This window comes from Leptidea sinapis, chromosome 25 (genome assembly GCF_905404315.1).
Source record: "Leptidea sinapis chromosome 25, ilLepSina1.1, whole genome shotgun sequence".
NCBI lineage: Eukaryota > Metazoa > Arthropoda > Insecta > Lepidoptera > Pieridae > Leptidea > Leptidea sinapis.
The window spans coordinates 797,910-823,117 of NC_066289.1; the positions used below are offsets into that span (position 1 = coordinate 797,910).

The 25,208-nt window shown below is 35.8% G+C and overlaps 2 protein-coding genes across 3 annotated transcripts in view; one reads left to right on the forward strand and one right to left on the reverse strand.

The window, feature by feature from the left end:
• Positions 1-25,208, forward strand: part of LOC126972240 (transmembrane protein 127-like) — a 551,958-nt gene that overhangs the window by 455,119 nt on the left and 71,631 nt on the right. The gene's annotated exons all lie outside the window — the stretch shown is intronic.
• LOC126972213 (eukaryotic translation initiation factor 2 subunit 3-like) lies at positions 97-23,883 on the reverse strand. 2 transcript variants are annotated; one of them, XM_050818846.1, is made up of 10 exons: positions 23,743-23,883; positions 23,562-23,648; positions 22,917-23,091; positions 10,626-10,862; positions 9,596-9,813; positions 9,109-9,294; positions 6,827-7,009; positions 5,015-5,152; positions 1,164-1,312; positions 97-205 (listed from the first exon to the last, which is right to left on the reverse strand). In XM_050818846.1, exons 2-10 carry the CDS (start codon positions 23,619-23,621, stop codon positions 148-150), a joined length of 1,404 nt encoding a protein of 467 aa, XP_050674803.1. In that variant the 5' UTR covers positions 23,622-23,648; positions 23,743-23,883; the 3' UTR covers positions 97-147. The 2 variants fall into 2 exon arrangements, with proteins under 2 accessions (XP_050674803.1, XP_050674802.1); XM_050818845.1 differs by lacking the exons at positions 97-205; positions 1,164-1,312; positions 5,015-5,152; ... (2 more) ...; positions 9,596-9,813; positions 10,626-10,862 and adding an exon at positions 13,311-20,442.

Consider the following 25,208-nt stretch of genomic DNA (forward strand, 5'->3'; position numbering starts at 1 on the left):
ATTATAAAAATCAGTTCTGAGGAAAAAAAAACATGAATAATTATTTATTAACCGCTGCCTCTTATTAATTAAGTAGTTTCAAAATAAAACAACAAATACTATACATATATATTATTAAATATTTAAAATACAAATAAGTATATAACCTCAATTCTTCAGCGGCTCGATGGTCTCCCCTCCTTGTATTTGTCCCCAGCCAATCAATCTGTACACAATGGGAAACACCATTATACTAATGTCAACGAAATACTTGGAGCCAATAAAAAACTGTGTGTGTACACATAAGTACATATGCACGCAACAAGTTATACTTCTTTGGCCTAACGAAGCAGAAATCATGAAAATGATTTATTCCTTGTGCTATTCTACGTTTTTAGAAAGAACAATTTTGTAAAAATCTTGCAATGATGGCTTTGACAATTAATTATTAAATAATGAATACGGCTGTTTGGGCTTGAACCCTAATAATGGACGAAGAAACCAAAAAAAATACGAATGACGCAAACGTCAGAAAATTTTAAGAACCATCTTCAACCTGTTACTTTTGTGTTACGCGCGCATCTTCAAATTTCACTCTCATCATTTTTTCATAGTGCACCTAAAGAAGTATAACTTCAATAATTAGTCCATACAACAAAATATAAGAAATAATGGATAATGCTATTCATGATTACATTCATTCCATAGATAATTCCGATCTAGATAATCCCTTGCTGTTAGACAACCGATAAAAGCAGGCCAATAATATTAGTTTAGTGTGCGTGACAAGCTACGTCTTACACTCGCGATTTGTATGACACTTTGTGCTAGTGTGCGCGAATTGCTCAAAATAGAGGTTACTTCTAAACTAAATTTTTTTCGACGACTTCACAGCTATCATAGACTATCTATTCGATCATCAGCATTTTTCTATGGATTATTTTAAAATTAAGTGAGTCAGTTGTCCATTTGCTCCTTCATTATTATAATAGTATAACTATACTTTTGTGAATATCTACACTACCTTCTCATCTTGAGACATAAGATGTTAAGTCTCATTTGCCCAGAAATTTTCCTAGCTACGGCGCCCTTGAGACCGGAAGTTATATATATATAGACACTTTCATATATATGCACAACGTTGAAAGTGCGCCGTCAACAGTGAGGCATTACTCCTCAGTTACCTCCAGTGGTTCTCGACTCTCCTGCTGAGCGCCACCTTCTCCCCGACCTCGGTGCACACGGGGCTGGTGAGGCCGATCTTGGCCAAGTCAGCTTTGGTTGCAATCACCCGCCCGCCCGTACTCAGGGATCCGATGTTCACTAATAATGCCTACAAAATACACGTTTTTGTATCTATTCATTGAAATATCTAAATGTCAACTTATAATAATAAATTACACGGAAGGCTATGTACGCCTTTTTTGAAGGTACCTATGACATGTAAGTCTAGGAAACACCGCGCAAAGAAGCTCCACAGCCTGTTCGTTGACCAACTGGTGACCCTCTAGGTCATAGGTTTTCAATGTGGGCGATAACGCCCCCTTGTGGGCGTTTGAGATTTTCGGGGGGGCAAAAGAAGACCCAGAGAAAATGAGGGGGCATTGAGATGGCGCAGATGGGGCGTGGGTAGATTAAAAAATGTAGTCTAAAAAGGCAAAAAAATACATGAAAATACTCTAGAAAAAAACATATTCTCAAAGTGGACAGTGAGCAAAATAAGGTTGAGAAACTATGCTCTAGGTATAGGTACTGTAACAATGAGTTCTTATTCGCACATAAAAACTCATTGTTAATATAAAATAATATGTTTCTTATATAATAAAAGAAAAGAGACAAAGAAAATAATTGTTTGATTGTGCAATGAATCCACGTGTGAAGGAAGTACAGTACCAAAAGACTGGCGGTTAATTGGACGTAATTCCTGAAAAACATTCCAAGCCACAAACATCACATTTTAAAGGAATTCGTGTTTAAAGTTTAATAAATATTAGTGTATTCCATAAATGTTGGTTGGACTATTAAGTCATGATTTCATTTAAAGAGTGATAGTAGAACTGCGATTTTTTTGTCAGTCCATTAATATGAATTTCGTGACCAGTTATGTGTTCTTAACTCAATTTCGACATGATTGTGGTTTGAACGTTTTTCTGGAATTTCGTCCAATTATCCATGATTCTGCACAGCGGAGGTAATAGGCCTGTAAAATCAAAGTCAAATCAAAATCACTTTATTCATATCAACACTTCGTGAAAGGTTGAACTCTAATTAAAAAAAGATACAATAAACTCATTGCCACTCTTTTAAATAAACATTAACAGCTTCAACGTTTCAGAAATCATTTCAATTACAATATAATATGTAAAGTGATGCAACAAAAAACTCAGACATGTAAAATGTCTGAGTTTCATTGGTCACTCTTTTGGCTTCTTCATTTATTATGTGCCAAGTTGTTTTTAATACGTTAGAGCTTTTTTATGATAATAAGGGACGAGACGAGCAGGACGTTCAGCTGATGGTAATTGATACACCTAGCCCATTTCAATGCAGTGCCGCTCAGGATTTTTGAAAAACCCAAAAATTCTGAGCGGCACTACAGTTGCGCTCGTCACCATGAGACAAAAGATGTTGAGTCTTATTTGACCAGTAATTTCACTAGCTACGGCGTCGAAACACAGTAATGTTTATACATTACTGCTTCAAGGGAGAAATAGGCGCCGTTGTGGCACCCATAATCTAGCCGGCATCCTGTGCATAGGAGTCTCTTTAAAAGCTATTATTGTTTTTATGTTATCTACAGCCTTGGAATAACGTTCACTTTTGTTTGTATATATTCAACCATTCATAAGCTACATCTTCATATATGTTCTAACCACAAACACGTACATACATGGCAGCGCTCAGTTGCCATCATTTGCATTCGAACCCCAACCGACGTACTAAGTATTTGTAAATTTTGGGAAGATTATAATTTATGTGAGAACATTCGGTTGTTTAGAAGCAAGGAAATGAGTCCTAGCTTTTTTTACACCGTTGAACTATAGTTATATTGGGGCTCCGCATATAGGTCATACAATTTGCCTGTTTTTGTGTAATCGAAATCCATTTCTTCTGTAGGACTTTTCAGTTCGGATCATTTGTGACCAGCGCCGTAATCAAGTTCGATAAGCGTGTTTTTGCAGCCATCTCTTGCGCTAACCGACACATCAAAATTGAGCTGTGTACGGCCTCCGACCGGTACAACAGAGTTTGGTATGAAAACATCTACGCCCTGTATCACAGATTGAGGAAAAAGTATATTTAATTTCATTAGTATGGGTTGAAAGTATTTTGATTTTTGACCCAATCTTTTTTTAAACGACAATTGACAGTAACTCTGACGTATATCGTATCGTGTTTGTTTTTGAGGGTAGATAGACAAAATCTCTACATATCAAGTTAACTTAGGGTGCCGTTATTTAAAACAAATTTATAGTGATATCCTTTTTGACAAATGCAATCACTTGTTAATTACCGTAATTATCCAAAATAATAATTTTTTCTATTAATCCATGCATCAAAATTAATTTCATAGCCTTTGCTATAGCAGCGCCATTCTAGAGGGATGATCCTCCAAAAGAGATTGCTCTCCTAACCTGTACCATCCATAATGATAAAAGTAACAGTTACTGTGATATCTGTCATCATTTACAATGAGTAAATAAGGGATTTCCACCATTATATTGATATATGTTGACTCATCACGATATATCTGGAACCATAAGGCGTAGAGAATTGAAATTTGGTAGGAATATTCGTTTCGCTGAGTTTACCTCTAGGTCAGCTAAGCATATTTTACGAAAGTCCACCCGCAACAGTTTTTTTTTATTTGAACAGAACAATGTCTGTTGGCTCAGCTAGTTTACAATAAGTAATGTCTTTCCGTCGCCATATTGACTTGCATTTTGTTGCTATCGTAAGTTGTAATGTGCTTAAACAGTTAAAACAACGCATTATTTAGATTAAGATTTGTAGATTTTTAACAATGTTCAATTCAACTATTTACATTAAATGTACTCTATAAAGAACTGGCGCTTAGATTATTACGTAGATACTTTAACTATCACAAATTTTTTGAAGAACCTGATACACTGGCCTGTACATTAACTTTTTGTAGTTTATAGCTTCGAATAAAGAAAGACCTAGAACATTTTCTTATATTATGTGACAAGACCAGCGCGCAACGAGCCAACGACATACCGCAATACAGTGCCCCTCGGAATGTTGGTCGAAAGAACTCGTTACCTTAACAACAGTTAACTAGTGACTTTAAAGAACTAAAAATTTTGAAAGTAAAAGATAGCGTATTCCGGTAAATGAATGATGAGGATCAGTGAAAGCTGTCTGTTATAATTACAATAATAAAATCTACAGCACTTGATAAATCTACTATATACTTAGGTCACACTAAAAGTTCTGTCAGTTCATGAGGGATCCAACGACAACAAAGTTTCGGAACTTTCAATTCTTCGTGTAAAAGTTTCTGAATTTGGCTCATACCAATCCCCAATAGTCCTCGAATTGTCTCATAGGTAATCCGCGGGTTTTCTTCAATTAGCCGCTTAACAGTAGCCACACTATTTTCCTAGACGGCAGTTGAAGTCCGCCCTTCACGAAATTCGTCATGTAAAGAAACCCGACTCTCTCAAATTCAGCAAACCATCGCCTCACGGTTCTTCTCTCCCAAAAGCATTTTGAAGAGAGTCTTGCGAAGAGAGAGAACTTTTAAAATCATAAAAAATCATCGCCCTAAAATCTTTTCGACTTATTTCCATTTTCGTTGCGTACGTAGAACTGTGATGTGTGATTAAAAACAATTGATAAACGATTTCCAGCCAATTGTTTTTTTTTTCTTCCTAAGATATCAATGGTTGCCAGGTTTAATATAACATTCATAATTCAAGTGCAAAACTTTTAGTGTGGTCCATGTAATACAATACTGATGCTTTGCGGTGGAAAAAGGCGACGCGAATAATAGTTGGTTCAGTATAGATACCTCGTTCCTGGCCAGTTTCTGTACTTTGGCCGCTTTTTTGTCGCCTTCTGTACGCACTCCGAGCAGCCGCTTGAGGAGGTAGTATGACACCTCGAGCTTCACGAAGATAGCTGGCAGAGCACCCACTGCGCCCAGAACCTGCGACACGTAGCAACTATTTATATGAAGAGTACTATTAGATACTACCACCAGCAAAAGCTTACAACATAATGAAGAGCCTGTTGGTCGAATTCTACAAGATTTCGATTCTTTTGGTTTCAAGTCCAACATTTATTTATTTATTTACTAGTAGCGAATCCCGGCGTTGCTCGAGTTAAATTACATCGCATGTTTAATGGTATAAGAAATATTTAAGGACCCATTTTGTAAAGTAGACAGATATCATAGATTTCTTAACAGTTGCAGCGCATTTTGGAACTTTCCAGATCATTTCAGAAATTTTTAGAATTTTCTAGACCGTTTCGCATCAATTTCATCAATTGTACACAATTTGGAACTTTCTAGATCATTCCCGAGATTTTCAGAATGTTACAGAAGTTTACATTAGTTAGAGAAGTATATAATTTCACATTTTTAGCACCCACAACCACCCATCCCGACCAAACTCCCTTATTAACCAGGGGACCGAGGGGTATTTGCCATCCCAACGGGAATTTGATCGAAGTTGCGATTGATAGATAAAACCGTGGACATACGTACGAACATAAGCATTTTATATAATAAAATATATTAAGAAATATTAAGATTATAAACATAGTTTCTTCTTAAAACAATACAAAGTCCTGTTTACACAGTTTGCCTACAAGATCGAGCGAGTCTCATAAAATAAATGCTAAACATATTTTACAAATGTTACTGCAATAATAAATCAATCGTTTTTTAAATTTATTTTTGTTTGATTCCCGTCGGATGTGCTCTGGCAAACTTAAGCAGATCGCCAAAGTAATTGTTTACACTAGGTACTTCAAATTTTCCTAATGTCATCAAACGGTTGCTATGATTATGACCAATTGGACGTAGTTCCTGAAAAATGTTCCAAACCACAAACATCACATTTTAAGGAATTTGTGTTTAAAGTTGAATAAATATTAGTGTATCTCATACATGTGGGTTGGGCTACTACGTCATGATGTCATTTAAAGAGTGACTTAGGGCTGCTATTTTTTGTCAGTCCTTTAACATGGATCACGTGACCAGTTTTGTGATTGTGGTTTGGAACGTTTATCTGGAATTACGTTCAATTAAGGATGGGTTATGATCTTGAGAGTCAAGGTTATTTAAGGCTAACAGATATTTGTGCTTTTTACTACGGAAGGAACAAACATTAACTTGTTATGCTTACTACTCGGTTGGGTCGAGTTAGTAAGTCTTTTATTGGGTGATGTATATGCTTCTACAATATGATCCCAGAAAATATACAAAACAAATTTGTTGCGAAATTTAAAAGAATTGTTAAAAAACGTTTGTGTGGGAAAGGTTATTATAGCATAAACAATTTTCTTAATGACACCACGGACTGGGAATAAAGCGAACACCCTCAGGCTCTTTAATTATAAATGTTTATTGTACGATATCACATTGTAATCCATATTTTATATTTAAAAAAAAACCCACTGAGTTTCTTGCGCCCATTCTTCTCAGGTCTGAGGCAGTCTCTTTTGAATGGATGATAGTTTTGTCGTTCAATAAGTGATTTTAAATCCTATTTTGAATAAAAATATTTGAATTTGAATTGGGAGTATATTACAAACATGGAGTCGGTTGTGATAGTGAAGATGGTCTTAGTTAATATTAAGCTGGAGGCAGGCTGACCTGTCCCACGAGGCGGTCGGCGCGACACAGCGTGGGCTCGATCTTGGTGCCGACTCCGATGAGACCACCAGGCACCGCGTACTGCAGCTCGTTCTGCTCCGCGAACAGCGACACGATGCGGGAGAAGATCGGCCGGCACGTCAGCTTACCGTCCCCATCCTTGCTCACTACCCCCGGTCGCACCTGTGAAACCGGCGTAGACCTTACAAACTACAGGCTCCCAAGGTCTTGCAGCAGGCTGTTTATACACAAAGTAGGCGCGCAGTAGACTTCCAGTTGCGAAAAATAGCCCGCGAATACCTGCCCATCCAAACTATAATATTCATCATGTAAAATCATTCATAAATCAAAATTAATTCCAAATATCATGTCAATCCATAAATATTATTACAACTTTAAAAATCTGTATACGAATATTGAACGCACATTTCCAATGTTAATTTCCAATTTCGATCATTGGTCATTTTCAACACAAGTAGCCACTATGCAATATACCAACACTTCATCCATCTTTGAGATTTACCAGGGCGGCCACGTGTTGTTAATAATTCTAGAAGGAAAGGATACCTATAAGGATGCAAAAAATATATACTGAGAAATAAAAATTTCTGCTCGTGTATCATTTAATAAATGAGAAAAAAGTGAACACCTCGGCCTCTATAAAGAGAGCCAAAACCAAAATGATGTTGGTAGACCACATAACGCTCAGAAGGACACACAACCGTACAGTATTTAGGTAACTTTTAATACCGGGACACTTCTATATGCAACGATGGCTTATGCGAACTAGACGTGCGTAGGCGAATCGGCATGGCAAAAAATTGGATGTTCCGCCTGGTTAAGATGTAGGTAGATAGAGCGATCTCCATGCCTAAACTAAAATCGGCCTAGTAATGATATATATGGAGCTGAAATGTGGACCCTTAAAAGAGCTGACCGTGAACGCATTGATGCATTTGAAACGTAGTGTTAGAGGTAAATCCTACGGGCTACGCATCCTGCATGAAATGGAGGTCACCGCGAGACTATCGACTATCTGCCTCCGTAGGATCTTTGACTTCTTCGGCCACATCGCAAGAAGGAAAAGCGACAACCTAGAAAAGCTTCAGGTAACAGGGAAAACTACAAGGCAAGCGACCGAGAAGAAGGAGTCCGATGCGTTGGAGCGACCAGATCCGCGGTCCACGAAGCTGTACACATTTCCGAAGACCGTAATAAAAGGAAAGCGATCGACTGGAAAATAATTTGTGGAGGTCACGACCCTCAGCAATGACAGTAGGAGGGATCATTTCAAATGCAGGCTTGGTGCTTATATGCAATATACTGGCGTGGCTATGCCCCAGTTGAATTCAATCCACAAAACTTATAAAAGTGGATCGATGAAATCGCGCGCAGTTCTAAAATGTGTTAAATATGTTCCTTAGAGATCAAGATATTATCACCATTGAATTGCGGCCTTCATTCTCATCACTCATTGTTTGGCGAGAGTTGTCTTACCAAGGAGGCACAAAGCATCATTTTTGTGAAAATTTTTGTAAGCTTAATTTCTCAAAAGTACACTTATAAAATGTATCTTTTATACAATACAGAAAATCGTCATCTTTAAACGAAACGCCGATATTTTCTTTGAAAAATGTCTGGGGAAAGTAGTGACTGTCTGTCAGATATATTCTGATACCCATGTAGGTGGCCATTTCGAAATAGAATAAATAATTATTTACTGTCGAGATTTTAATAAATAAACATGAAAGTTTTAGATCACATCACCTACTTCATCAAAATAGACACTATATGACAATAAGTTACAAGCCAGTTTTTTTTATTTAAATAAAGTAACGGTACGAGCATTTAGCTGCCCATAACTTAACAGACACAATATGATCTGAATCGTAGTTCAGTAGTAGACCTGCAGCCGTCACTTTTAACGTTCTTTTACAATTAATTATTTGAGGCAGACCCAGTCGTTCTGCCGGTAAAACTTTATGTAACGTAGTTCTTCTTTTAATTCGCCCCACAATTATTCGCCACTTTTCCGTTTTGGCCGACAGTCTGGTACACTCAGTCTGTCTGTCCATCTGGTCAGTAATGTAGTAGGTAAACATTTACGTAAAATGTAGGTGACATGTCCTGCACCCTACAATCTCCAATTCCCACGACTTTTTTCGGTACATAAGATGTTGAATCTCCGTGGCTACGAAACTTTAACAAGCTTCGGTGGCCTATTAACTGACACACAACTAGCTCTTGCACACCATCGACCGCCGCCGCTATATGTTCTGTACCTCAATCTCCATGCCGACGGTGAGCACGCCCTGGAGGATGGAGCCCCCAGCCACGCCCCCGCGCAGGTCATCCACCTCGCAGCCCGGCTTGTTCACGTCGAAGGACCGGATCACGATCATCCGCGGCGGGGATGTGAAGTCTCGCATCGGCACCGGGATCTTCTTTGTAATGTATTCACAGAGCACCTGCAATGTTCGTGATAATCTTTAGTTTAGACTCGTCACAAAGAGGATAGAATTGATAGTTATAGCATGAAGTTTGGGAACAGTACAGCAGCCGGCGGATGATTCCACAAAAAGGCTGTGCGAGGCAAAAAGTTCGGGTATAAAAAAGGCCCCTAATTTTTTTATGTGAAGGCAACTTTTCGCAATATACGCCCCTTAATGAGATGTAAAGGCAAATTTTGCAACTTTGGGTTTATAAAATTTAAAAGAAAATTATCAATTATTATACTAAGAAAGGTAATATCTTTAGGTATGGTTTTACCTCGATATTATATTTGAGCTGAGCAGAAATGGGTATGATGGGCGCTCCTTCCGCGACGGTTCCCTGCACGAACTTCACAATCTGCTCATGCTGCTCCTTGGCCTGCCCCTCCTTTACGAGATCTATCTTGTTTTGCAGAATGAGGATGTGTTTCAACTTCATGATTTCTATCGCGGCCAGATGTTCACTCGTCTGTGGTTGGGGGCATGATTCATTTCCTGAAATATACAGACGATGGTGTCAGCATGTTTTCTCTTTCACACCAGTCCCCCAGAAGATTAAGCAGGGTAGTACTGCTCTGGCTTTTCCACCCGCACCGAGCTTTTCATACGATTGCCCTTATTCTTGGAGTTATAACTAACCGTAGAATGTAGGTACCATTTCCACCTATATTCACTGCATAACTAGATGCAGTCAACCCACTTTAGTTTGTACATAAAGCAGTCAACCCACTTTAGTTTGTACATAAAGATTGATGTATCATTGAATGAGCTTGCCTGCCAATAGTTCAGTCGCCAAGTTACTGGTTATATTTTGAATTTAGCCAAATGTTGTAGCAATTATTTAGTCCTTTTCGTTACAAAATATAAATCAAGAATTTTAATCGTTGCAATGAAAAAAGAGAGATCGGAACTTTCCAGATAAATTATTTGGGTGACTGCACAGCAACCCCGTCTATTTTCAGCAGTAGTTTCAGAACTATAGGTTTCTTTCTTAGTATGCGTAATCTACTAAATTGATCTCATCTTTTTTGATATAACAAAAAAAACTGGTTTATTAGTTACAACCACTGAACACATTTATGAAGCAGAAAATGTAAAACAATTTTAAGAAACTATCCGACAACAATAGCAAGTTTCTGACAATTTTCTATTCAATCACAACGAAGTATTCATAGATCGCTCTGCAGACACCACCTCACATCTGCGGGCCATTTGCCAACCTGGCTCCAGCGTACCATGTCATCATACCTACCTATAAAGAAACCACGGATATAAAGTTTGCGTGAATTTTTATATTTTATACGCACCAGCGATGAGTAGTAAGGCAGCGTCCATAACAGCAGCGCCGTTGAGCATAGTTGCCATGAGAATGTCGTGCCCGGGGCAGTCTACGAAACTGACGTGACGCACCAGCTGGAAGCGGCCCGTGCAGGCGGGGCGGAGACACGGGAAGTTGTCGTCCTTCGACGACCCACCAGAGATAAAACTCGTCGGTCTGGGGCATTTCGGGTTGTCGCATTTGTAAATCTTTGCATTCGCATAACCTATAGAGAGATTACTATGAAAAATAAAAGTTATTCTTAAGATTTACAGGTCAAACTTATGACTTACCTATTATTTATTCAAACCTAATGTTTTTTTTTTATTTGTATGAAAAATTTTGCCGATTACTTAGTTACGATATTATAATGTTAGATATGTTATTTTTATGTTCCTTAAATAGATAAGTGTATTACTAAATGACCTAATTTGTTTATATAAATTAATTTATTATTTTCATTGCCAATGTTTATGGTAGCAGAAGACTTGGGGGATGAGATATCTATTTTAATTAATAAATATTAAATTCTCGAAGTCTTGGTGTAGAGAATACCAGCGTTGAGAAGTGAAATTCCCAACATAATGCTGACTAGACACCATTTTGGTTCTTTAAGGCGCGGTCATACCTCACTATCCACATTGGTTTCTTAGATAGTCGATTACAACGTAACGCATTGAAAATTTTCCGACGCAAAAAATACAGTGAACAAAGAAGGACTTAACGAAATTTTTGAACCGAATAGAATATTTATATATAATTTGAAATATCCAATAAAAAATTTGGAATATGCTTTGCAAAAATAAACTTTGCAGTCTAAAATCTCCGAATTTTCAGCTATAACAACATTCTTTTTTTAAAGAATTTCATAGAATTAGTACATTTCTAAAACTTAAACCGAACAATTTTTAAATTTAATATGTTAATTTTGAATAGACTAAAGAAAAGTAAAATAAATGCCCATTTGCAGCTTAGCCACATAATCAACACAAATATTGTAGGGTTGGTTGTACCGTTTACAATCCTAGTCAGTCCGCGCCTTAATGTCCATATTGTTATTAGTTATAAGATTTCTGTAAACTTTATAAACCAAATAAACCTTTTGATTATTAATTATTATTAAACAAAGATGCGTTTACAACAAGACTAGGAATGATAGCATGATTTGATGGCATACTCACAATATTGACCCATCTGCATCAAATTGCAAAGTAAAAAGCTGGAAAAATGGGTGCCCTATGATTTAACAGACCTACATAGAGAAACACGCATTGTAGCACGAGCATATTATACCCGTGATAAATCCGATAGAAGACACACAATGAAGTGACGTCTCAATGCAACCCCAAGTAATCTAGCCATTTGTGAATGTGGAGCACCGGATCTTCGACAATTCGAGAAGCTCTAATTTACACGCGGTTAACGGTTCGAGTTGATACTGGGGTGCACTTTACATTTTTCTGAATTTTGGTCACATTCACTCATATTCATAAGGCTCCTGGACTAATGGGAGTCAGCCCGTCCATACGATCCATAACAGGAGACAGTTCGGAACCGGCTATCTACAGGCCTATTGCTATTAGCTTCCTGCTCTCCAAAATCATGGAAGGCATTGTTAACCGCCAGCTCTTGGTATACCTAGACTCTAGAAAGTAGATATTTATCGACGGTCATTGCTGAAGCCCGTAAACGCTGGAACACCCCAAGGCGGTGTACTATCTCCTACACTGTTTCTTCTACATATCAATGATATGTTGGACGCCTCCAACATGCATTGCTATGCAGACGGCGGAAGAAACTTGCGTCTTTTATCGACTCCTCTTTTGAGAAGGTCGCGGAATGGGGTAAAATGAACCCTGTCTAATTTAAACCCCAGAAGACTCAGAGTTGCAAGTTTAAAACACAAAAAATATTTGTTGTACTTTTCGACAACTTTCCCCTAAATGCTGAGTGTCGAATCTCGAGAAGTTGCCGCGCAGCCCGAATTGTCGGAGATCTAGTGCTCTGTGAACGGCTAGATCACTTGGCGTTGCGTACAGACATCGCTTCTTTGTGCGTCTTCTACAGCATTTATCAGGACCTCCTGATTCGAAGCCGGCAACGCTCCTCTGGTGTTGCAAGAGAATGTAGGCGACGGTGATCACTTAACATACTGTAACCCGTACGCTATCTACGTTATGTTCTTCTTCCATAAAAAAAACCTGAAAGCCAAAGTATCTTAATTATTGCTGAGTGCCTCTGTGTTCTAGCGTTATCGTAATGGTAGACCGCGCCATTTCTATTGATCAATTCCGGCCGCGTCTCTCAACTACTTGCATTAATCTCATCAGTTGTCGGCAGTAGAGATCCGAACAACATTATATTAAATTCTTTTTTTTTAAATTTAACCTCTTTAATGTCATCAGAACCAGCCATCTGGCTGTACAAGAAGTACAGCGAAATAAATTTTATTAAAAGTTAAACATACTCCCTACATATATATGCGAAAAGACTTTAGTCCCTGGCCTATTTGTTTTATGAACAGGGACACTGCACTACAGGATTGCTATATAAATAATAACATATTATATATTTAATTATCAAAGCTGTTTAAATCAGTAAATTATATCACAACTATGTGTAATTGACACCGCTCTATGTCACTAATGTTAATATAGGAAATAAAACCTTATAGCACACAATAAATGAATTTATTCAAAATCGAATAAAATTACATCTAACAAGCACAAACACTGACATTATACAGACACAGAATCTACTTATTTCTAAAAATACCTTATATCTCAATATATATGCTTATATCCTATTATTATGTTTATCAATACAGAAACTACTAATTTCTAGAAGTAATAAGTCAATTTTAAGTGTAAATTAATATGTAATAAACACACATATTAGCTATCGATAACCTAGATAACTCCCGCGCAATAATTATTGTGCAAAATAAGGTTTATACTTAATAGTAAAACTACATTTATTTACGAGAATACGTGATGAGCCAAGCAAACGTTACCTTAAATGCAGTCGCGCTAAGAATTCTTGACTAAACCTACAATAATTGCGTTCCTCACTTTGAGACAAGTTAAATATCGTAGAGCACTTATATCACACAGTGACTCATTAATGCGGCAATTTACTGCTCGACAACAGTTCCCCACCAGCCGGGTGCCGGCTTCGTTTGCTAGGAAGTCCGCGCTGGTCAACTTGGCGAAGGTTTAAATTACAAATGTACTTAACTTAGCTATTATATAAACACCTTAATTAAAACTACTAAGTAATAAGTAATACAAGTATGTGTAGAAATCAGTGTTGTTATGGATATCCATATCCGTAACCGAAACTATCGGATATCCGAAATAAAAAATATCCGTAACCGTAACCGAATCCGAAATAAATGTTTTGGATAGTTTCGGATAGAGCGGAGTCTAACTAAATACTACACTCGTACAAATTAACTGTGCACTCCGCTGGAATGCGACAGCTCTCCCGCTACCTAATGACGTCACAGCGCGAGGTGCACAGCTAATTCGTACGGGTTATACTTTATAGTACATATGAAACGTCGTAACAAGTTTTTGTTTTTGCCCGGCTGGCAGACTACCGCGCGCCCGTTTAGTCGTAACTTTAGAGTCTAAAATCTAGAGTTCAGAGGTTTAGAGGTATTTGTATTTAATTTTACAGTTCCTTAAAAAATTAATATCCGTAACCGAAACTATCTGATAATCCGAAATAATTTAATATCCATAGCCGTAACCGAAACCGATATTATATTTTACCAATATCCATATCCATATCCGGATCCGAAATTATAAATCCATAACAACACTGGTAGAAATCGAATGATTTACAAAACATTGTTTAAAAATAAGCTAAATACTTTTCAAAAGACAATATGATAGACAAAATGGATCGTGTACCCGCATATAAGGGCAAGGAATTAATTTTATTCTATGCCTAACACTTCTGTTACTAAATGAAATATCTAGTATATTTAATTAGTTGATACTTTAATTGTAGAGTTTCCTACAACTGAGGGTTGCTAACTAACTTATTATACATAATTTATTTTATGTGATGCTTAAATCGAAACCAACATATTTTGTAAAAAAAAAAAAAAAGTATTAATATTTCTACAAAATAGTGCTTTCAAAATTTCCAAGAAATTAAAAACCATCTTTAAAATATTGAATTAAATCTTTTAAAATAAAACAAGAAATCAACAAGAATAAAAGATCTCCGATTTACTTAAGTTACATTTAATATTTAACTTTTACTTGCTAGCCTAGCCTATTGACTGCTTACAAGCCCAATAAGATTTCATATAAATGGGATTACCAACCTACTTACATTTCCTATGAGAAATTGATAATTGAGGAAAAAAAAACTATGCATGTGCTTAACACAACGGGCAGAAGTGAGAATATATATCGGCTCATGCGGGCTAACGACAGGCAGTTCTTCCTTGTCTTACCACTTCTCTTTCTTGCCTCTCGGCGACATTTAAACAATTTCTCACTAAAAGCGTCGTGCTATTGAAATAAATGCAGGCGAAATTGAGCGACCTACGAAAGGAAGCAGTGAAGGCGGAAGAGACGAATTATCCGTACATATATTTAGGTTACTGTGTGTCGAACAAACTGGATTATGTCTGATGACTTTGTGTTCGCACGGCCATCGCTGTTAAGTTCAGTTTGTTGTCGTTCGTGGTACTCGGGTTTGAATAATGGATACATTGCACCGGCCACTACTTCTTCCTATATACATAATATATTACAGGAGCGTTTTATTTACCTACTTCAAGACGAGTTTATATACTTCTATTGAATGTTCACGACTAGGTTCCATTAGGTATATCCGAAATCATATAATAGATGCCACCATAATCCAAAATACAAATCAAAGGGCATACATGCCACCAACTAACATGACGATTTATTCATAATAGGATTCAATATCACTTATTGAACGTCAAAAACTACCACCCATTCAAAATAGACTGCCTCAAGCCAGAGAAGAACGGGCGCAAGAGACTCGGCGTATACGTATCTTAGACTCAGTCACGAGTCACTGTCAGATGCAGTATCTGGCGACAGCTATAGTAATCGTATGCATCACCATTTCAGTATTTCGTTCTCGGTAACTTAACGGCGGCCTGAAGCTCAAAATCATTAACAATAAACTTACAACTTTTATTGGTTGAAACGAAGCTTAACGTCCAAGTCTAGATAAACATATTTACTGGTATGGTTCCTAGATATTATTTTCGGTGGTTAGCGATACATTAAATTTTATGTTGGTTTTTTATTATTAAATGATCTGTATAAATATGATCTACAATGACTGAATGGATTTGTTAAAGCACCTTCAGATAATCTTCCTTAAATATAAGCAACATAAAATGCTGTTTGATGACGCATTTTTTGTGATTCAAACCCAGAGTTTATTTCTGCTGAATTTACAGGAGTGAAAGCTACAATGTAATCATATAAGTAATTTACTTTTCACCTCTCCAGCACGAAAAAGGTGCCATTGCTACGTGAAACTCGCAGCAAAACAGTTTTTGAACCCCACGTGACCATACATCCGCGAATTCTATTTTAAGTTTTTAAATTCATATTTCTCTTATAGATTTGTAAAACTAAACATAATCTATAAATGCAGGAAATAGAATTTAAATTAAATTATAATATTTTATGTTATACCTTAACATTGAGAATAATATCAATGTTAAGGTTCAGTTACATTTTCTATCTTTATATATATAATTCTTGTGTGCGTGTGTATATCACTGAACTCCTCCTAGACGGCTGGACCGATTCTAATGAAACTTTCTGTGTGTATTCAGGTGGATTCGAGAATGGTTTAGATTCACAATTGAACTACCTCCTAAACGGCTGGACCGATTTTGATGATATTTTTGTGTGTTCCAGTGAATTTGAGATTGGTGTGTGTCTTCAGGTGGATTCGAAAATGGTTTAGATTCACAATTAAACTACCTCCTAAACGGCTGGACTGATTTTGATGACTTTTTTGTTTGTTTCAGTGAATTTGAGATTGGTTTAGATTCTCAATTCCGCCCATATAATATAATTCTCCTGCTCATGTGTATGTTAGTGAAGCTCCTAACGGCTGGACCGATTTTTCAAATTTAAAACATGTGTACAGGACAACGTCTGTTGAGTCCACTAGTCTATATATATGTAATGAAAATGGTCTTTGTTTGAGGCTCTTTCACGCCTAAACCACTGATCGCATCGATATGAAACTACCACCACCATGCGAAATTTATTCTAGATGGTATATGGCTACTTATTTTTTTTTATTGAATTTGTTTGTAATAAAAGGAATAAAATTAAATTTATATCCTTTTAAAATTCGCCCAGGAAAGCGGGCGGGATCGGCTAGTCAAAGTATAAAACAACAAAATTAAAAACTAAATTATAAAAAAATAACATATTCATTAAACTCACTTCAAACGGTCTAGATAACAATATAAACCAGGTGTTGGAGATTATTTATCTCTATTTTAATTTACACCACCTTATTAGGATAGTCATGTCTCTTGGAACTAGAAAAAATACTTTATCTAGTGCACTTTTCGAAGTACATATTTTTGCACAGAGGCACCAGACAATATTTTACTTACGTTTTGATTATGGTCAATTATTTTATAATCACAAAATGTAATTAAATTGAACAAGTTTCATCAGAATTACTTATTACAAATTCGTTTATACAAAGGAATAGTGCTGACCCGGCAACACTATTCTCTTGTATAGTAGTAAGTTCCGTAGTAATAGTACTTATAGTAAAAATAGTATACCGCACGCGCTCATTGTACGATTTATCATATGTAATGAAATGTTAATACAAATGATTTAAGTTTTCTTTAGTGTTAATTCCGCCAATATTTGTCTTTAAAACAATTCGACACGTGTTTCGCCTCTAGAGCGAAGACGCCTCACGAGACATCCTCAGGACGTGTTGTCTAGCCAAAATCTGGCACGAGACTCAATGTTATTAGCCGCGGCTTAATTATAGTCAGTTTTGCATGAGACCATTTCTTTCGGAAAGCTACCGCCGTCACTGCCTTTATATTAATTCTTTCACGTCTTGACCGAGCGAGGATTTGCCTCGCGAGGCTGCTCGCTTAGTCAGTACGCGGCTTTTGACTGAATTAATATAGGTATTTCTTAGTCGACAAAAAAATTTCGTTCAAGATAAGTAACAACCAACACGCTGCATCTTATGGTATGGTAAGTATTATACCGATCCGTGCAATAGTTATCTCAAAAAACAGGCTATACATTTATTTATTATAATATAGATTGTTGACATAGACTGACGTCACGAAAACCCCGCTCAAAATGGCGCTTTTTAATAACCGAAATATATTGCACAAAAATATATATATTTTTTAATTCAATAAGAATATTCTTATCAATAATTTGATGTGTTTGATAAGTTTTAGGATGCAAATCAAATGTAATTATTTTTAAAAATCTAAATGCATATTATACCTTAAGGGCAATATTTCGGTGTTTTTTACTGAGATTTGAATAATTATAGGTTTTCACATTTTCCCTAGTTTTTCGTCAAATACCCTCCAGATTTAAATTTTGACAAAGATTATGTTAAGATGTATTCCAAGGTACCAGTTACAATTCAATACATAGTTTTCTATGGTATATCATATCATAATTCATAAATAATATATTAAGTATTGCTTTTTGTTCCTATTGCATGAAAGAACAAACTGTCTAATTGGTCATAACTTTGGCATATTGAAGGATTGGAGATAATTTTTATTTTATCATATTTGTGTAGGTACTTATTTCACTATAATAATTATAAACTACTACTCAAAATTATTACTATTTAGACATAGTATCTACTCTACTGTAACTAAGTGAAAGTCTACATTTTTCTTTTAAAACTATCTTAACATAAAGATTGCATGATTTACTATAATTAAAAAAATACGATTACTTCGTGACATAACTTTTGAAAAAGGACAAGGGATGCTATTTACTTTACCCATACAGCAGTATGACTGTATGCTGTAGTCCATTTAAGTGTACTCGCTATAAGTGTAGGGTGTTACCTGTTACCTACTGCAGAAAGCAACCAAGATGAAATGGATGCCACATAGTTATCTAGAGAGTTAGAGAAATTCTATGATGGACTCAAATTTCACTACCAAAATCCATATCTACTCTATTCAACACATACTCAATGTAAAAGAGGTATCTATACTATTAATTTTACTTAAAACAAATACTTTCTACACTTGACACTACCACATTTGCACTCAGTGCGATTTCTTAGCAGTGCTCTATTTTGTTGCTGAATCTCGAATCTTGATTTGACAGGGGAAGCGGGTGTTGTAATTGTTGTTTTCGTCTCTGATGGCAACACACCATTCTCACATACAACAGTCTCATTCGCTGCTTTTTGTGGATTTTCATCGTCATTATCAGAGCCTCTCTGGAGATAATCAAAACAAAGCTCTTCACCGGCCTCTATGTCTTTCGTTGCAAATAGTGCTAACATTGGCAAATTAGGATCAAGGCAGTCCGCCCATACTGCCCACACTCCCAGATTGGGATCACATGAGTGATTAATAAAATGGGAAACATTGCCCAAGTTACAAGCATCCACAACATAGGGATTCTCAACAGAATTGAAGTCTAGGTCAAACAAGTATGTCAAGCCATTGGCGTCATATTCCCGCCCTCGCCTCTCAGCCTCTTCAAATGTGATCACTTCTCCGACATATTGACACAGAAACTGACCTTGTTTTATTTTTTGTTCCGCCTTCACCCCCCAACCACAGCCAGTGGGAGTTCTAAATATTGTTAGTTTAATATTCCTCCCCCTCTGGACTACTCTATTATTACATTCTGATGAACACTTACAGGCTTTGTTGCATTCATAGACAGGTGTACCTGATGCAACTCTAAGTCTTTTGTTAATAGTGTATGCAAAGAAACCAGCTTGCATACCACAGCAAGACTTAGAGCGGCAATTACATGCAGTGCAGTCACATCCTATTGGTGGGTCTTTTGGAATTAACACACCAGCTCCGGGCATACATTCATTTATATAAGTAAAATTTTGTGGAGGGCCAGCCAGATCAACATCATTCTCAACACTTAGTTTTTTGCAATTATCTATTTGGTTTAGATATTCTTCCCATTCTTTCAGTGCCATTAATTGCTGGCATCTCTTTCTAACCATGACATACAATTGTAGCACATCTCTGGTCTCCTGAACTAATTCTGGCGCATAAGCTTCTTGAGTTGTATTAAGCTTAACCATAGCAAGAAGCTTGACTAAAAGCTTTATTTTTAAATCCTCAAGTGAATATTCTTGAAACTCGTCAATCCTTTTCTTTAAATTTTCCTCACTTAGTAAATCCTCAAATGACAATTCTTTTCTCAGCTTTTCAAATAATTTACAATATTTCTCTTCCTCTGTGAGTAAAAATTCTTTAAGAATGTGAGGGCAATTGTCGAGATTCTCTATTGGTTCCCATGTATTATCACTATCAGGCCATCCCTTCCATTTTATAAAAAATGCCTCCTTTCCCCATTCAAACTTGAAATCTTTTATACTTTCTATAACAAATTCTTCGAGATCCTGTTTCTCCTTCTTTTTCTTCTTGGCTGGAGGTTTACCCGGTGTTTCTTCATTTTGAATCACACACTTTTTATTGGCTCTTCTTAACTTTTCATGAAATAGATTTTCATCTATTTCAACAGTTCTCTCCCGAAACATTCTTATTGTGCAGTCAGGCAGGTACTCTGCAACATACCATGTGTTTAGATTAGTATTCAATCAATAAATATGAAGGTAATATTTACTATAAAAAAAAAAACTAACCTAAATCACATGGTATTTTGCATTGTACTTAAAGTATTTTTTTTTTCAATAAATAAGCAAAAGTAAATTCAATACAGAAGAAAATTTTACATAATATCAATATATAACTAGAAATGTGGGGGCATCAAACCCTTACAATAATAATTATTATCATGAAAGTAATAATAATATGAAAGTAAAAGTTGATACGAAATTCTGATATTCATTGTATTAAGTTTAATATTTGTATGCTAGGATAAGTGCTAGCAAAACATATAAGCTCATTATTATAATATTTTAACACCATTGTATACTATGTTTTTTGCAAATATATTATTATTAATAAAAGCCATTAAAGTGGGTATTTTGTCAAAGCGCATTTTTGTGTGAGACGCTTGAGCACATATTTTATTTTAAGTCTTTCCAAAAAAATAAAAAAAACCTTCACATTTTCCTGAGTATTCAGCAATTTTGAAAACTTAGCAAAATAAATAATTACATAATAATGGTATGTATATAAATGGTCACCATACTATAATAGTATGGTATAGTACATATTATAGTATAGTAAATTTAATAAGTATTTTTTCCTATTATCGTGCGCAAAGTTCGATTTTGCGCATGCATTTGCGTTCTACTTTCCCACACTTTGACAAGAGCGTGCGGGAATGTGGCTGAGCGTGTGGGAATGTTTGAAAATAATTATAGTGGTCGAACTTTGCGCAACTTAATATGTGCGCAAAGTAGGTCGTTCCCGCACGAACGAAGCGAGTGCAGGATAACCAACGTACGAAGGAGTATCGTATACTATTTTTCCTATTAACTTTGCGCACGATAATAGGAAAAATAGTATACGAAACTTGTGCGCACCTAGTTCATCATGCACTCGCTTTGTTCGACCTAGTTCGCACACAAATTATTTTAATGGCCTGGTACCAGAACCAATCACAACCCGGGGAGTAGTTGCTATACTGTGATTGAAGATAGTGTTCATAATGGTGATCCCATTACAGCTATCGACATTATTATGGGTTGCTAAATTTTTTAATTCACACCAGGCCAATAAATAAACACAATTATATTTTTTTGCAGGCACTTGTTAGGTATAAGATAAGGATGGATCATTAGTTTATCAAAATAAACAAACTAAATTGTATCCGTAATGAACAATATTTTAATTAAAATAGAAAGACAACTTAACATGTCTATTGATTGGTAGTTTACATTGATACACTAGCAAATTCCAGAATTTGATCTACATAGCTCTTATTCCAGCGCTGCTAGAGAACGTTTATACTAATGGGTGAAACTAAGCCTAAGGTGCCTGATATGGACCTTTAAAAACCCTCACTGGGCCTACTCAACCTGGCTTTGCACTCTTTGAAATTACATGAAAACTGGGTACGTAGCAATATGATAATAACTATGTATTATTCAGATATGATTTTGAATGAACTTATTATGTTAACAGAATATTATACATAAGTAATCATTGGTGAAAAACCATTTCAGTTCTTAGAAGCATAATATGGCAAGTCATCATTGAGCTGCTCATACTTCAGTAGTCTTCCTACTAATCTTGCAGTGCTAGCTATTGTTTAACATCTCCTTCAAGTGTGTGAACACAGAAACAGTTGGTTAGAATTTTTATTATTGTATGATCCATTCAAACCCAGGACAGCTAGACATATTATACAACCATAGACTGCATGTAAATTGTTTGCGATGTTGGAGGTTCGCACTGGCAGGGTCGCCATGCGATGTTGGAGGTTCAGGTATTGGAATGATTATAGTCTGACTGCGATAATAAGCCCCTTTATTATGCTATGCAGATCTTTTATACTAGTTGGAGAGATGAGTGTGTGTATAGGTGTTTACACACACTACAGTTAATAAGGAAGCAACTTTAAAAAAATAGCAAGATGATAAGAAAGAAGAAGTTGCTATACATAGGGTATAGCAACAATAGCCACTGTTCAGGTATTATCTATAAATAAATTTAAATGTTTTATGAAAAGATGGCGGATGACAGCCTGGGACTAGATTATGATTATTTTGCAATAACAGTACATTATTGTATATTTTATTAAAAAGAGTGCAAAAAAAGAATGCTGGGAGTTTCTTGCAGCCACTTCTTCTCTCTCAGAGCGCCATTTTTTTCCGAAGTTTTGGTAGTGTTATAAATGACATCAAAAAGAATTCTAAAGGAATCAATTTTGAGAAAGTAAATGGCTTTTTATCAGTTACCAACTTTAACATACCTGGATGTATCCTTACACTCAAATATATATTGAGGCCCACATTTTTAGTATAATAATAATCAAAAATATTAATAGAGATTAAACAGATAAAAACTAGGTTGAACATTGAAATAAATTAATTGTTTAATAATATTTATAAGTCAATGTAAACTCACCTAATTTAATGGTAATATTCCTTTCAAGCTCATTTTTAAATCTGACAGTTTGAACACCAGAAATTGCTTTTACCACCGTTGACTTGCCATGGGCTACATGTCCAATGGTACCAATATTGATAGTGGCTTGCCTTGAAATTACCTCAGGGGACAGGGCTGATAGCTTTGTGACATCCTATGAAATTTATGAATTAAATGAACTGATGAACCAACAAAATCGTACAGAACTACAGAATAGGTAGCTGGTAAGTTTATGAAACAGTCAGGTGTCAAGTTTAATTTTGTTAAATTAAAACAAAAGTGTAGCTGATGTAGTTAATGCAAAAATAAAATAATGTCCAGAGCTATGCAAGAACAAATATTAACAAATCTCTATTAATTTAGATTTGATTACAGTATAGATGTAAGAAAGTTAATAGAACCTGTATGCAGAAAAGCAAAAAACAAGCCGTACTAGAATATAAATTTATTATTCAATTTCTTATAATTGAAGCAAGTAATGGAGGTTATGATGATAGAACGTAAAGCATATTTGATATAATTATCATAATTTAAAATAAATTATCAAGGATATACCAAACAATATAAGACATATTAAACACAAAATTAAATTTTGAGTAATGAACGGATTTATTAACAACGTACCAATTTTGTTAGATCTTGCTGATGCAAGTTTGACTGTGCTCGCCCATCATTCGAAGTCATCGTACCCAAGCAGTCTTTCACTTCGAACTGGAAACCAGTATAGTTTTCGTTTAATGTACGTTGGTTTTTTATTTAAATCAATGTATTCTTAATTATAAACATTTATAATTGTTTGAATTACCAATTATTAAAACGGCGTGGCTTCAGTAACAACTAACAAGAAATTAGTTTTTTTACAATCTACAACCGCCAGGCGGCAGGTACTAATGAAACTTCAAAGCTGTACTGTCAGACCAAAATGTCAGTCGGACTCAATCAAGTAAGAACACTTTTACTCTAAACTGTCAGATTGTAAAACAAAATTTAATTCCGTGCGTGCGCTGAGTTTTTGATTGCTTTTGGATTTATACCATTGACCTCTACCACAGTAGACATATGTATCAGTACGGAAACTAAGCCTTGTTGCTAAAATACTTACTGAAATATGCGTACACTCCATTGAAGCAATAGGGTTGTCAGGTTATTTTTCTAACCGACTTAAAAAAATGAGTTTTGGAACGAAGTTCCTTAAGTAAAAAGCGTAAGATTTTTATGTAAAGTGTATGAATGATAGCTATACAGTGTATAATGCAATATTATAGTCTACATGATGACTGTTCTGTAATGTTTATAACTACTGAAACGACAACAACATTTTATTGAATATTTTCTTGGAAATATTTTTTTTTATGTTTTTTTTAAATCAAATTGGGTATCATTTTCGAGATTTTTAGGAGTGTCAAGATTTTTGGGAATGGAATTACAAATATGACACCTATTTTGTACATTTCGAACGTTTGTAGGGAGTTTCTGTACTGGTACATATGTCTACTGTGCCTCTACTATACACCTAAAACACAGTAGACATACGTATCAGTATGGAAACTAAGCCTTGTTGATAAAATGCTTGCCTTCACGTGCGTACACTCCATTGAAGCAATAGGGTTATCAGGTTATTTTTCTAACCGACTTTAAAAGGAGGAGGTTCTCAATTCGACTGTATTTTTGCAACGAAGTTCCTTATGGGCGGAGCGTAAAGTAAAAACAGTAAGCTTTTTATGTATAGTGTATGTTTGTATAATGGCTATACAGTGTCTAATGCAATATTATAGTCTACATAAGACTGTTATCTAATATTTTAAAACAACAACATTTCATTGAATGTTAATATCTTGGAAATATTTTAAATCGGTGCACTAATTACTACTTTTAATTTTGAGCGAATATCAACATGCTGTACATTGTACAATCGGGTTACGGGGTCACTGGGTCAACACTCAATATTTAAATGAACTTGAATCTTTACACATCAAAATGCGATGTTGCCATCCCGCGAGCTTCAAGTTCAAAGACGCTGGTCGTTTGTCGGATAGAACACAAGCGATGTTGCCTGTTTGCTTCTCGCGGTGACTTCAAACGTGTCGGACCGTCCTAAAGTGAAAGAACGCGGACGGGATAAGGGTAGGGCGCAACCTATCGATAAATAGCTTCTTTTAAAGGAAATAATACCCGATTCTAAAAGCTAATTAACTTTAAATAATTAGCGCACAGTGTTTCTAGAAATATCGTAAAAAACCTTAGAACACTACGCTTACTAAATTACTTCAA